The following is a 15,838-nucleotide window of genomic DNA, read 5'->3' on the forward strand; positions in this document are numbered from 1 at the left end:
CCTCAACATCTTTGTTTCCATTTCCACAGCCACTCATATCCACCAACTCCCACAATTCCCTGGACTATACATGCTCACACCCTGCTTCCTGTAAAGACTCCATTCCATTCTCCCAGCTCCACTGTCTGTCTCATATGTTCCGATGAGGCCAACTTCAACAAGGGAGCCTCCGAAATGTCCACCTTCTTCCAGCACCATTGTCGACAGGACCCTCAACTGGGTCTGACACATCTCCTGCACTTCAGCCCTCACTCCTTCCCTTCCTTCCCGCAACAGCAATAGGGTTCCCCTTGTCCTTACCTACCATCTCACCAGCATCCACATCCAGAAGATCATCAGTCACCATTTAGAGTCATAGATGTACAGCACAGAAACAGACACTTCGGTCTAACTTGTCCATGCCGACCAGATATCCCAATCCAATCTAGTCCCATCTGCCAGCACCCAGCCCATATCCCTCCAAACCCTTCCTATTCATATACCCATCCAGAAGCCTTTTAAAAGTTGCATTTGTACCAGCCTCCACCACTTCCTCGGCAGCTCATTCCATACACGTACCACCCTCTGTGTGAAAAAGTTGCTCCTTAGGTCTCTTTTATATCTTCCCCCCGTCACCTGTTTAAAATCTTTTCCATCAATATTAATACAGTTGTATCACTTTACGTTTCATGCCCCATATACCAAGGTCTCAAATTACATTATATTGTGGATGATTTTGCAATTGTGTTTGCTGACCTTTAAACTTTTCATCATCAAACAATGAACTGAAGATGCTGAAAATCTGAAACAAAAACAGAAATTGCTGGAGAAACTTGACATCTGGCAGCATCCGCGGAGAGAGAAATGAGGTAACGTTTCAAATCCTGCTCTGAAGAAAGGTCACTGGACCTGAAACATTAATTCTGCTCTCCTGCTCCCCAAATGCTTTGAGTTCTGCTGAGTTTCTCCAGCAATTTCTGTGTTCGTTTCTGGTGCTCATCTTGTTTTCAAGTATCTCCTTGGACTTGTTCATCATGATCACTATGAACTGTTCCAGCCCAACAACTTTCAGGGATAGCTGTGATTTTCCAGTTCCGGCCTTTAGCACCTCCCTCTTTTTAATTGCCCCAATATTTACGGATATGCTTTTTCTACCAAAGCTCTGGAATTACCCCCTTAACCTTGTAGGCTTTGTCTCTTCCTTAAACATACCAATTTTGACTAAGCTTTTGGCCACCTCCTTTTGCAGCTCAGCATCAGGTTTTGTATTGCAATCGTTCCCCATTGGATATTTTATTCTGTTAAAGGAAATTGCAGGTTTCATTGTTGTTGCTGTTGAAGGAGACCCCCACCTAATGCACCCATCATCAATTATACCATCAACAAGTGCTTTTACCTTCAGGGTAGGAATGCAGATCGTGCACCAACTTACAAAAAAAAAGACGACTGGAGTTTTTCCTCTTTAACTGAAACTAAACATTTTACCTTATTTAGGTTCTGCACAGCATCTTTCTCCATCTGGTTGTGATAAAACCACACCCCCCACAGCACATAGAGCCGAAGGGACAGTATGTGATGTCTCCCACTGTCATCCTGCAGAGGGAAAAGGGGAGAGTTCCTGAGAAGACACTTTTGAAGAGGATTCATTAAAAGCTGCTGCACTGTTTCATTAGCAGCTGAGGCTCTGTCTGGAACATGCAACTATATTCTTTTAGTCTGAGACCACCTCAGACTAAATGCATCGAGCATTTTAGGATGCTCCATGTCTTTTGCACCTCCCCCAGTTGTGGTTTCTGAAATGGTTTTGCCTTTCTCAACAGATTTGAAGCTACTGGCCAATTGGTTTTATCACCGCACTATTAATCCCGAGGCCTTTATAATGTTCTGGGGACCTGGGTTCAAATCCCACCAAGGCAGGTGCTAGAATTTGAATTCAATAAAAATCTGGAATTAAGAGTCTAATGATGACCATGAATCCATTGTCAGTTGTTTGAAAAATCCCATCTAGTTCACTAAAGTCCTTTAGGGAAGAAAACTGCCATCTTTACCTGGTCAGGCCCACACGTGACTACAGACTCACAGCAATGTGGTTAACTTTTAACTGCAATCCGGGCAATTACGAACGGGCAATAAACGCTGACCTAACCAGCAATGCCCTCATCCTGTGAAAAAAAGATGCTGCCAAACCAGCTGAGTGCTGGAACACAGGAACAGGAAGATGCCATTCAAGCCTTTAAGCCTGTGTCACTCCCAACCAATGAGATTGTAGCTGATCTGTGGCCTAGCCCGTGTACTTTTCTTTGTCCCACATCCTGGGGTGTAGGAGACTGAGGGGTAACCTTATAGAGGTCTATAATATCCTGCAAGGCATAGATAAGGTAGGCAGCCTACAGCTTTTCCCCATGTTAGGGTAGTCTAAAACTCGAAGGCATACGGTTAAGGTGAGGGAGGAAAGCTACTAAAAGGTCCAGAGGAGCAATTTTTCCACACAGAGGGTGCCAAAGGTAGTGGTGGAAGTGCATACAACTTTTTCATTTAAGAAATACTTCGACAGCTACATGGATGGAATAGGTATTTCGAGGGATATGGACCAAACGCAGGCAAATGGGACTAGATTAATTATGAAAACTGGGTGATATGGACAAGTTGGGTTGAACAGCCTTTTTTCATGCTGTAGACCTCTATGGCTCTATCCTCTAATGCCTTTGGCTAACAGAAGTCTATCCATCTCAGTTTTAAAATTAAGAATTGATCTGACATCAATTGTCAGTTATAGGAGACAGTCCGAAACTCTGAGCATCCTCTCTATGAATAAGAGCATCTCTGTTTCACTCCAAGCATAGCAGAATACCATTTATGCAGGTTTGGATATTTATAAGATACGTTCAGGAGGGACATGAACCCGAACCTTCTGGCAGAGAAGTAGGGACATTGTCACCACACACAAGACATCTTCATGTAGATTATTAAGTCATACTCTTGAATCTACATCAGCTGTCTGTAACATCATCTGCTCAGTATTAGGTTCCAAGCTGACAATGTGACATTGCCTGCACTGAACTACTATGTGAGCTGTATCTCTCCTCAGCTAATGCTATTCTACAGATGGACAGACAGATGAACAGGTCATTGTCAGGGTTTTCTGACAAGCATTGTTTTCCTACAAACACCTAATGAGCTTGTACCTAATTTGTCGATGTAGTTTTAAAGTGGGCTAACTGAATAAAAGCAACAAAGAAGTGGTTTTAAAAAATAAGTGCAGTTCGAAGTTTAAGTAGTGCCATCATCAATCCTTTGGTCAATAATCCTCCAGCAGCAGGTCCCAAACCCACAACATCTATCTAATAGAAGTACAGGGTGGCTGAAACACAGGAATACTGCCATCACTGCCTGGAACGCTATCCCCTCAAGATAAATGTGAGGTTCTGCATTTTGGGAAAGTAAATCTTAGCTTAATGGTAAGGTCCTGGGGAGTGTTGCTGAACATAGCGACCTTGGAGTGCAGGTTCATATCTCCTTGAAAGTGGAATCTCAGGTAGATAGGATAGTGAAGGCGGCGTTTGGTATGCTTTCTTTTATTGAGTGCAGGAGTTGGGAGGTTATGTTGCGGCTGTACAGACATTGGTTAGGCCACTGTTGGAATATTGTGTGCAATTCTGGTCTCCTTCCTATTGGAAAGATGTTGTGAAACTTGAAAGGGTTCAGAAAAGATTTACAAGGATGGTGCCAAGGTTGGAGGATTTGAGCTATAGGGAGAGGCTGAACAGGCTGGGGCTGTTTTCCCTGGGCCGTCAGAGGCTGAGGGGTGACAAAATTATGAGGGGCATAGATAGGGTAAATAGGCAAAGTCTTTTCCCTGGGGTCGGGGAGTCCAGAACTAGAGGTATAGGTTTAGGGAGAGAGGGGAAAGATATAAAAAAGACCTTCGGGGCAACTTTTTCCACACAGAGGGTGGCACAGGTATGGAATGAGCTGCCAGAGGAAGTGGTGGAGGCTGGTACAATTGCAATATTTAAGAGGCATTTGGATGAGTATATGAATAGGGAGGGTTTGGAGGGATATGAACCAGGTGCTGGCAGGTGGGACAGATTGGGTTGGGATGTCTGGTCAGCATGGATGGGTTGGACCGAAGGGTCTGTTTCCATGCTGTACATCTCTATGACTCTATGCCACACACCATCTGAGCTTGGAATTAAATTGCTGTTGCTTCACTGGTGCTGCGTCAAAATGGTTGAACTCCCTCCTGACCCCACAATGACTGCAGCAGTACATGAACATAAGAACTAGGAGCAGGTGTAGGCAATTCAGCCCCTCAGTCTGATCCACCATTCAATCTCATCCGTGTCACCCCATTTCCCTGCCTGCTCTCTATAACCCTTCAACTCATCACTAATTAATAATCTATCTACTTCTGAAATTTACTCAATGTTCTAGCATCATTCAATTGAGGCATCAAGGAGCCCTAGTAGAACTGGAGTTAATGAGAATCGGGGACAAATTCTGCACTGCTTAGAGTCAAACCTGGCATATAGGAAGGTGGTTACAGTTGTTGGAGGTCAATCAGATCAGCTCCAGGACATCACTGCAGAAGTTCCTCAGGGTAGACTCCTTGTCTCAATCATCTTCAGCTGCTTCATCAATGATCTTCCCTCTATCATAAGGTCAGAAGTGGGGATGTTCGCTGATGATTGCACAATGTTCAGCTCCATTAACCACTCTTCAGGTACTGAAGCAGGCCATGTACAAATGCAACAAGATCTGGACAATATACAGGCTTGGGTTGACAAGTGGCAAGTAACATTAAAGCCACACAAATGCCAGGCAATGACCATCACTGATAAGGGACAACCTAACCATCATCTCTTAACCATCACTAAATCTCGCACTATCAACTCCTTGGGGGTTACCATTGCCCATCATCATATAAACATAGTGGCAAGAAGAGTAGGTCAGAGGCTAGGAATACTGCAGTGAGTAACTCACCTCCTGACTCCCCAAAGCCTATCCAAAATCAGGCACAAGTCATGACTATGATGAAATACTCCCCAGTTGCCTGGATGGATGCAGCTCCAACAACACTCATGAAGTATGATATCATCCAGGACAAAGCAGCCCGCTTGATTGACATTATCGCCATCAGCATTCATTCCCTCCACCACCAATGCTCAGTGGCAGTAGTGTATATTACGCACTGCAGAAATTCACCAAGGCTCTCTTCCAGCACCTTCCAAACCCATGGCTTTTTTCCATCTAGAAGAACTAGGACAGTAGATACACGGGATCACCACCACTTGCAAGATCCTCTCCAAGCCACTTACCATCTGACTTGGAAATATATCGCCATTCCTTCATTGTTGCTGGGTCAAAATCCAGCAGTTCCCTCCATAAGGCATTGTGGGTTAACCCACAGCATGTGGACTGCAATATCTCAAGTGGATAACTCACCACCACCTTCTCAAGGGCAACGAGGAATTGGCTATAAATATACCGGCCACCCAGCAATGTCACCTCCCACGAGTGAAAGAAAAAAAAAATCATCCGCCACACTATGGGGCAACAAATTACACAGATTCATGATCAAAGGGTCAAAACCAATAGGAGTGGATAATAAATACTGACCTTGCTGACGATATTCACAATATAGGAACGAATAAATGAAATAAACAACAAGCAACCTGAAATGTCAGACTGACCAACCATCTCTGCGCCATACTTAGACAAATGTGCAAATCTTGCAAGCAAATAAAAATGAACCAACCTGAAGTTCCCTGAGTCGTTCCTGATTTTCTCCAAAGCATTTGTTGAAGCATTCCTGAGCTTTTTCTAACTTTTCTCTTGCATTTTTAAGGTACTCAGTTTTCCTCAGCTGAAAATTACACCAAACCATATCTAGACACAGTACTCCATAGTTGTCAATGCTGTTGAGATGCACCTCATCGCAGTTCCTGTAAAATGGAGCAGTACATCAAACAAATGCAAGCAGAACACTGATCCTTTTCTCTAGAGGGAATCCTTCACTAGTCTGCCATACAGGGAAAATAGAGAGTCAGAGAGTCATACAGCATGGAAATAGACCCTTCAGTCCAACCAGTCCTTGACCACTATGTTCCAAATCTAAATTAATCCCATCTGCCTGCATTTGGCCCATATTCCTGCAAAACTTCCCTATTCGTGTACTTATCCAAATGTCTTTTATACTTCGCAACTGTACCTGCATCCATCACTTCCTCTGGCAGTTCATTCCACACTCCAACCACACTCTGTAAAAACGTTACCCCTCATGTTCTTTCTAAATCTTTTTCCTCTCACCTCAAGAATATGCCCCCGAGTCTTGAACTACCCCACCTTGGGAAAGAGACCATTGCTATTCACCTCAACAATGTCCCTCATAGTTTTATAAACTTCAATCTCCTATGTCCCAGCCTATTTCGCCTATTTTTATAATTCAAACCCTCCATTCCCAGCAACATCCTGGTAAATCTCTTCTGAACCCTCTCTAGTTTAATAATATCCTTCCTATAACAGGGTAACCAGAACTGGGCACAGTACTCCAGAAGAGACTGCATTAACATCCTGTACAACCTCAACATGCCTTCCCAACTCCTGTACTCAAAAGGTCTGAGCAATGAAGGCAAGTATGCTAAATGCATTATTGACCACCCTGTCTACGCGTTTATATGTGATTTCAAAGGATTATATACCTAACCCTCTACTTCTCTCTATTCTAGAACACTACCCAGAGCCCTACCTTTAGTTGTATAGGTCCTGCCTTTATTTGTTTTACGAAAATGCAATATCTCCTATTCATCCAAATTAAACTCCATCTGCCATTCCTTAGTCCATTAATCTAATTGACCAAGATGTCTTTGTAAATGTAGTGACTGGAACCAGGTGGATCTTATTAACTATGAGATCCTGGATTGGGATTGTTAGCCTGGGTCAATCAGGGCACACTGGCTGACCAATATAAACATGGGATCCTACCACAGTTAGGTGGTAGTGTGGGGGTGAAAAAAGAAGAAAAAAAATATAAGCAAGAATGTTGGAGGTTCTGGTCACTCTGGGAAAAAAAAACATGGGTTCGGGCTGTGGAGGGGGTCGTTAGGGCCGACTGCCTGCCCCTCTTCCGGGGTTACGTTAGAGCCCGGGTGTCCTTGGAGAGTGAGCACGCGGTGTCCACCAACACCCTGGAGTCGTTCAGGGAGAGGTGGGTGCCGCAGGGAGTGGAGTGCATCATTTCTCCCTCCAACTCTATTTTGATTTAGTCCCTACCCTCCCCTTCACTGTTTTGATCACACAGCATTGCCCTTTTGGTTTGAAGGGCAGTGCTTGTCACTGACCACTGGGGCGTTTTTCCTATCTTCCTGGTGGTGGAAACTGAATAAAGATTTGTGCACTTTGTGTCCTTCACTGTGTCTCACACCTGTACACACACACACACCATGGGTGCTGGGGAAAAAATAAGCACTACCGCAGTTAGGTGGTAGTGTGGGGGTAAAAAAAAATTAACAGAGGAGCTTCACATAAAAAAAGAGTCTCATTGCCCTTTGATGAAAAGAAAATATTGAAAAAAAATATATAAACATGGGATCCTACTGCAGTTAGGTGGTAGTGTAGGGGTGAAAAAAAAAGAAAAAAATTATAAGCAAGAATGTTGGAGGTTCTGGTCACTCTGGAAAAAAAAACATGGGATCGGGCTGTGGAGGGGGTCGTTAGGGCCGACTGCCTGCCCCTCTTCCGGGGTTACGTTAGAGCCCGGGTGTCCTTAGAGAAGGAGCACGCGGTGTCCACCAACACCCTGGAGTTGTTCAGCGAGAGGTGGGCGCCGCAGGGAGTGGAGTGCATCATTTCTCCCTCCAACTCTATTTTGATTTAGTCCCTACCCTCCCCTTCACTGTTTTGCTCACACAGCATTGCCCTTTGATGTGAAGGGCAGTGCTTGTCACTGGCCACTCGGGTGTTTTTCATATCCTCCTGGTGGTGGCAATTGAATAAAGATTCGTGCACTTTGTGTCTTTCACTGTGTCTCACACCTGCACACACACACACCATGGGTGCTGGGGAAAAATAAGCACTACCGCAGTTAGGCGGTAGTGTGGGGGTTAAAAGAAAAAAAAATTACCAGGTGCCCTTGGAGAAGGAGCACACGGTGTCCAAAAAAAAATAAACAGGTCACTGGCCACAAAAAAAAGAGAAAAAATAAATAAACATGGGATCCTACCGCAGTTAGGTGGTAGTGTGGGGGTGAAAAAAAGAAAAAATATAAGCAAGAATGTTGGAAGTTCTGGTCACTCTGGAAAAAAAAACATAGGATCGGGCTGTGGAGGGGGTCGTTAGGGCCGACTGTCTGCCCCTCTTCTGCAGTTACATTAGGGCCCGGGTGTCCTTGGAGAAGGAGCCGCGGTGTCCACCATCACCCTTGAGCTGTTCAGGGAGAGGTGGGCGCCGCAGGGAGTGGAGTGTATTATTTCCCCGTCCAACTCTATTTTGATTTAGTCCCTACCCTCCCCTTCACTGTTTTGATCACACAGCATTGCCCTTTGATGTGAAGGGCAGTGCTTGTCACTGGCCACTTGGTTGTTTTCCTATCTTCCTGGTGGTGGAAATCGAATAAAGATTAGTGTACCTTGTGTCTTTTACTGTGTCTCACACCTGCACACACAACATGGGTGCAGTTATGCGGTAGTGTGGGGGGAAATTTAAAAAGAGAGACTAAAAAAAAATTAACAGGAAATTAGAATTTTGTCAATCCAGGGGACTGACTTTGTGCTGGCTGGTGCTACAGCCAGTGTGTCCCTGTTGGTACTCTGTGTTTTGGAGGAGGAGAGTTTTCATTTTCTTTCTTCCCCCACTTTTCCAGAAAAAAAATCTAAACACGGGGTTCAGAATCTCATCAGTTCAGGGGATTGACTCCGTGCTGGCTAGCCACAGCCATTGTATGGTGCACAAGTAAATAAAGGGTGACTTGGTGATGGGATAGCGGCCTCTGTGCTGTTACTTCACCAAAATACCACCAATTGCGGTGTCATCTGCAAACTTACTAACCATGCCTCCTACATTCTCATCCAAATCATTTATATAAATGACAAACAAAAGTCGATCCAATTCTGATCCCTGTAGAACACTACTGGTCATAGGCCTCCAGCGCAAAAAGCAACCCTCCACCATCACCTTCTGTCTCTTATAGTCAAGTTAATTTTGTAACCAATTGACAAGCTCACCCTGAATCCCATGTCATCTAACTTAACTAATTAGTCTACCATGAGGAACCTTATCAAAGGCTTTACTAAAATTCAAGTAAACAGCATCTACTGCCCTGCCTTCATCAATCTTTCTGGTTACTTCCTCAAAAAACTCAATCAACTTTGAGAGATGCAATTTGCCTTGCACAAAAACATGCTGATTATCCCTAATCAGTCCTTGCCTCTCCAAATGTATGTCCATCCTATCTTTCACAATCCCCTCCAACAACTTACCCACACCGATCTCAAACTCACAGGTCTATAGTTCCCAGGCTTTTCCTTACAGTCTTTCTTAAGTAAAGGCATGACATTACCCAGCCTCTAGTTCTCCAACACCTCACCCAAGGTTCTAGATGATATCAATATTTCTGCCAGGGAAAGTTCCTTTTGCAAAAAAGATTATGAATTCACCCTTTCTCATTGCATAATACAAGATCCAAAATATGCCCGTAGGGAAGGAAATCTGCTGTCCATAATTGGTCTGGCCTACATGAGACTGCAGATCCACAGCCTTGTGGGAAGTTAGGGATGGCCAATAAATACTGGTCCAGCCAGCGATGTCCATGCCCCATGGACAAATAAAAGGAGCAGAAGGCCAGGATATGTGAGCTCCAAATCTCAAATAATTGCTAGAGAACCAGGAAACAAATGAGAGAGAAATAAAAAGACAGACAAACAAGTAATATAGACCAAAGCTGTGGAAGGTAGCCAGAAAACTGGAAAGTGATAGTGGGGTAGGTCAGTGGCTGCAGAAGACCTAGACGACCCACCTTGGCAAAACCTCTCAGCTAGAAAGATCCTTTTTTTATGTCTGGGAGACAAGGTAATTGAAGCTAAGTGGACACAAGAAGGTAGCCATAACAGCTCTTCTGATCGAACACTGGCTGATCAGAAATCAGGAGTTAAGCCTGACAACACATTGGAGGACTGGCAACATTGGAGGGGCTGCACAGTAGCTCAGTAGTTAGCATTGCTGCCTCACAGCACCAGTGTCTCAGGTGACTGTCTGTGTGGAGTTTGCACATTCTCCCTGTTTCTGCGTGGGTTTCCTCTGGGTGCTCTGGTTTCCTCCCACAGGCCAAAAATGTGCAGGTGAGGTGAATTGGCCATGCTAAATTGCCCATAGCGTTAGGTGCATTAGTCAGAGGGAAAGGGGACTGGGTGGGTTACTCCTCTTCGGAGGGTCGGTGTGGACTTATTGGTCGAAGGGCCTGTTTCCACACTGTAGGGAATCTAAGCTAATCTAATATCCATTGTAAAATGTCAATTCCTCAAAAATATGTTCTTCCACTAAGACTTAACTTCATTGCCATTCAAGGATAAATATTGGCTGCTATAATAGAGAATACCTCATTTTACAATCTGTGCTTCGTGCCTGTGTTTTAATCACTTTTTTTAAAGATTCCTTACAGTGTGGAAACAGGCTCTTCAGCCCAATAAGTCCACACCGACCCTCTGAAGAGCAACCCACTCAGACCCATTCTCCTACATTTACCCCTTCACCTAACACTACAGGCAATTTAGCATGGTCAATTCACCTAACCTGCACATCTTTGAACTGTGGGAGGAAACCGGAGCACCCGGAAGAAACCCACACAAACACAGGAAGAATGTGCAAACTCCAAACAGACAGTTGCCTGAGGCTGGAATTGAACCCGGTCTCTGGCACTGTGAGGCAGCAGTGCTAACTACTGTGCCACCGTGCTGCCCATGGATATGTTGTTCTATAACTTGTTGTTCTATAAACTCATATCCATAAAAATGGGCAAATATTTATATTCAAAATGCGAACGCAATGAGTTACAGGCTCAGTATGAAGAATTGTCAAAGTTAATAATATTTGTTATTAAAAGTTTTGATCAGGTTTTTGAAACTTGATTACTGAGAGTTTCACTGAGCTAAGCTAAATTGAAGCAGAAGGCATTCAATATCATCATGCTACATCCTTAAACATATCCTTATTTATTAATGTAACTGTTGTGAAGATATATCAGTACATTTTAATATTGCTGAATATTTTGCTAAGAAAGAAGTCACATATTAAGAAAATTAAAATGAGAAAATTCATCACCTGAACTCAAGTTCTGCCAATGTTAAATACGCAGATGCTTGTTCATAGGCCCCTTTCTTCATATCAGATTTGCCAGCTTCGTGCAGAATCAAGGCTGTCAGTATAATCTGCCACCAAACAAATACATGAAGCAAATTAACAAAATAGAATCAAGAGGAAACTTCTTAACGTATTGTCTGATTGTGCTATGGATGACATTAGCACAGTATGTTGCATTCTCATCTCTGAGCCAGCAGGTTGAGAGTTCAAAATCTAAAATGAAATGCCAGGCCATACGGAGGGAATATGTCACTGACATACAGTGGCTGCAGTGTGTACTATCTACAAGATGTATAGTCGTAACTCACCAAGAATCCTGTAACAGTACCTTCCAAATCTGCTACCTCTATCACCAAGCTAACACAAGGGCAGCAGATGTTAAGGAACACCGTAGAATCACATAATCCCTAAGGCGCAGAAAGAGGCCATTCAGCCCATCGAGTTGTTAAGTTCTTTTTTTTTGAGATTCTTACACACTTGATGCAACTGCAACACACCAACTTCTATGAACGACCAAAATTTTATTAAGCACAGTACAGTACAAACTTTCTGGAAGAGCGTTTAACACATTCCTCACAGCACTTGTGGAGTAGCATCAAAAGCTCTCCCCAAGCAAAATCTTTACATCACAGTTAGTAATGCCCACAAAACAACCCCTAGCCACTCCCTCACAGTCACATGCCATTCAAGACAATGCATGGACCACATCATCTCCAGATACAATGTAATGTAAATCATCCCTGAATCCCCAAATTAATTGTATTTTTGTCACTATGGGGGAACAGTCAAATTCCAACTATAATGTTCTTATTAATTTCTGAATAGAGGATGACAATGTAAATGGCTTTGAATGGCAAGGAAATGGCCATGTAAATGGCTCTGAATAATAGGAGTGGATAATGTAATTTCTTAAAATCTATCTGTAAATCAGAGACATACCATCCTAGCCTCAGGACATCCAATTTCCTGCAGGTCAGCAAAGCAAGTTAACTCTTTAATATCACCGAGTCTGCACTAACATTCTGAAGAGTATCCACCCAGCCCCAGCCCCAGACCCAGCCCCCTACCCTATCCCATAATTCTGCATTTCCCATGGCTAATCTGCCTAGCCTGCACACTACAGACAATTTCACAGACATATCCATATAAATATGTGTAATTAACCAAAACCTTTCAAGTTGAATCTTGAACATTTTAAAGATCCAACGTCAACAGTGTGTTTGGGAGAAGGGTCAAGGTTTTTTTGTGAAAAAGACCTTCCTGACTTCATTAGTCTCACTCCACCTTTAACATCTGCCCACTTTCACTTTTCTTTCTCTAAGTCACATTATTTTCTCAATTACCATTTTCTTAAGCTTATATTAAATCCAATTAGTCACTGCACTTTAATTATATTTCCCTTGGACTGAAAGTCGTTTGCATTCTTTATTCTTTCCCATGAACAGCAATTATTTAACACTTTCATTATTTTCTTCTCATAGTCTCACTTGAAACTGTGTGGAATGGACCTTTGCAACTCAAACTACTGTTTTTCTCTTAATCTACTTGTAAAACCTTTTTGATGTTGGTTCTGTCATTGCTTGCAAATGTTTTGCACACAGTCGCATTTCTTAACACTCGCCTTGTGTCCTTTGATTGTTTTTGATGCATCTCTCAGTCTGCTGGCTTCTCCATCTTTAGCAGTAAAGTAAGGCTTTTAGTTTAGCTCGATATAGTCTCTGACTCATTTACTGAATGTGGTTGAAGGCAGAAGTCAGACCCGAAGGGTTCCAATGTGCTGAGGCAACACAATGTTCAATTTGTGTTCAGGAAAGGGACCGATCAACATTAGAAATGGACTTCGAAAGAAGGCATACAATCAGGAGCATGAGTTCAGGTGACCAGCTCGCCAACCTGGACTAGTCCCCTTCCCCCCCCCACCCCCCTATAGGATGGAGAAGGAAACTGCAGGGGATGGGCACATTAGAAGTGTGGAGCTGATTCAAGGAAAAGCTCCTGTGTGTCCTAGATAAGTATGTACCTGTCAGGCAGGGAGAAAGCTGTAGAGCACAGGAACTGTAGTTTATGAAGGAAGTGGAATCTCTGATCAACAGGAAGAAGGCGGCTTATATTAGGAGGAGATGTGAAGGCTCAGTTAGGGCGCTTGAGGGTTACAAGGTAGCCAGGAAAGACCTAAAGAGAGAGCTCAGAACACCCAGGAGGAGACATGAGAAGTTGTTGGCTGATAGGATCAGGGTAAACCCTCAGGCTTTCTATAGGTATTTAAGGAATAAAAGAATGATGAGTAAGATTAGGGCCAATCAAGGATAGTAGTGGGAAGTTGTGTATGGAGTCAGAGGAGATAGGGGAAGTACTTAATGAATATTTTTCGACAGTATTCACTCTAGAAAACAACAATGTTGTCGAGAACAATATTGAGATACAGGATACTAGACTAGGTGTGATTGAGGTTCACAAGGAAGAGGTATTAGAAATCCTGCAGAGTGTGAAAATAGAAACGTGCCCTGGGCCGGATGGGATTTATCCTAGGATCCTCTGGGAAGCCAGGGAGGAGATTGCCGAGCCTTTGGCATTGATCTTTAAATTGTCATTGTCTACAGGAATAGTGCCAGAAGACTGGAGGATAGCAAATGTGGTTCCCCTGTTCAAGAAGGGGAGTAGAGACAACCCAGGTAATTATAGACCAGCGAGCCTTACTTCAGTTGTTGGTAAAGTATTGGAAAAGGTTATAAGAGATAGGATTTATAATCATAGAAAAGAATAATTTGATTAGGGATAGTCAGCACAGTTTTGTGAAGGGTGGGTTGTGCCTCACAAACCTAATTGAGTTCTTTGAGAAGGTGACCAAACAGGTAGATGAGAGTAAACCGGTTGATGTGGTGTATATGGATTTCAGCAAGGCGTTCGATAAGGTTCTTCACAGTAGGCTATTGTACAAAATGCGGAGGAATGGGATTGTGGGAGATATAGCAGTTTCGATCAGTAATTGGCTTGCTGAAAGAAGACAGATGGTGGTGGTTGATGGGAAATGTTCATTCTGGAGTCCAGTTACCAGTGGTGTACCACAAGGGTCGGTGTTGGATCCACTGCTGTTCGTCATTTTTATAAACGACCTGGATGAGGGCATAGAAGGGTGGGTTAGTAAATTTGCAGATGCCACTAAGGTCGGTGGAGTTGTGGATAGTGACGAAGGATGTAGTAGGTTACAGAGAGACATAGATAAGCTGCAGAGCTGGGCCGAGAGGTGGCAAATGGAGTTTAATGCGGACAAGTGTGAGGTGATTCATTTTGGTCGGAGTAACCAGAATGCAAAGTACTGGGCTAATGGTAAGATTCTTGGTAGTGTAGATGAGCAGAGAGATCGGTGTGTCCAGGTACACAGATCCTTGAAAGTTGCCACCTAGGTTGACAGGGTTGTTAGGAAGACATACAGTGTTTTAGCTTTAATTAATAGAGGGATCGAGTTCCGGAACCATGAGGTTATGCTACAGCTGTACAAAACTCTGGTGTGGCCGTATTTGGAGTATTGTGTACAGTTCTGGTCACCGAATTATAAGAAGGATGTGGAAGCTTTAGAACGGGTGCAGAGGAGATTTACTAGGATGTTGCCTAGTATGGAGGGGAGGTCTTACGAGAAAAGGCTGAGGGACTTGAGGCTGTTTTCATTGGAGAGAAGAAGGTTGAGAGGTGACTTAATAGAAACATATAAGATAATCAGAGGGTCAGATAGGGTGGACAGGGAGAGCCTTTTTCCAGGTATGGTGATGGTGAGCACGAGGGGGCATAGCTTTAAATTGAGGGATGATAGATATAGGACAGATGTCAGAGGTAGTTTCTTTACTCAGAGTAGTAAGGGTATAGAATGCTTTGCCTGCAATGGTAGTAGATTCGCCAACTTTAAGTACATTTAAGTCATCATTGGACAAGCATATGGACATACATGGAATAGTGTAGGCTAGATGGGCTTCAGATTGGTATGACAGGTCAGCGCAACATTGAAGGCCGAAGGGCCTCTACCGCGCTGAAATGTTCTATGTTCTATGTTCTATGCAGCTAGAATGGGAGAGGCCATCTTGGTTCTAGGACAAGTGAGTGAATGGTCAAAGGAGAAGTATGATCTAGACAAATGTGAGATTATTCACTTTGGTAACATAAACAAGAAGGCAGATTATTATCTGAATAGTAATATATTGAGAAACAGGGAGGTGCAGCAAGACTTGGGTGTGCTTGTACACTTGTCGCTGAAAATAATATTGCAGGTGGAGCAGGTCGTGAAGAAGGCAAATGGTATGTTGGCCTTCAAGAGGATTTGGGTCCAGGAGCAGGGATGTCTTGCTTCAATTGTAGAAAGCCTTGATGAGACTCCAGCTGTGTGCAGTTTCAGTCTCCTTATCTGAGGAAGTGTGTTCTGGCTATGGGGGGAGTGCAACAAAGGTTTACCAGACTAATTCCAGGGATGGTAGGACTGATGTATGAAGACAGATTGGATCAGTAGAAACTATATTCA

The 15,838-nt window shown here is 43.5% G+C and overlaps 1 protein-coding gene across 1 annotated transcript in view; it reads right to left on the reverse strand.

Moving 5' to 3' along the window:
• Positions 1-15,838, reverse strand: part of LOC140480268 (uncharacterized) — a 55,498-nt gene that overhangs the window by 9,233 nt on the left and 30,427 nt on the right. The window contains exons 7-9 of the mRNA XM_072574976.1: positions 11,293-11,399; positions 5,738-5,924; positions 1,465-1,572 (exon numbers count right to left, since the gene is read on the reverse strand). Of these exons, the coding sequence (XP_072431077.1) occupies positions 1,465-1,572; positions 5,738-5,924; positions 11,293-11,399 (402 nt within the window). The remainder of the gene's footprint in view (positions 1-1,464; positions 1,573-5,737; positions 5,925-11,292; positions 11,400-15,838) is intronic.

Source organism: Chiloscyllium punctatum, chromosome 8 (genome assembly GCF_047496795.1).
Source record: "Chiloscyllium punctatum isolate Juve2018m chromosome 8, sChiPun1.3, whole genome shotgun sequence".
Classification (NCBI taxonomy): domain Eukaryota; kingdom Metazoa; phylum Chordata; class Chondrichthyes; order Orectolobiformes; family Hemiscylliidae; genus Chiloscyllium; species Chiloscyllium punctatum.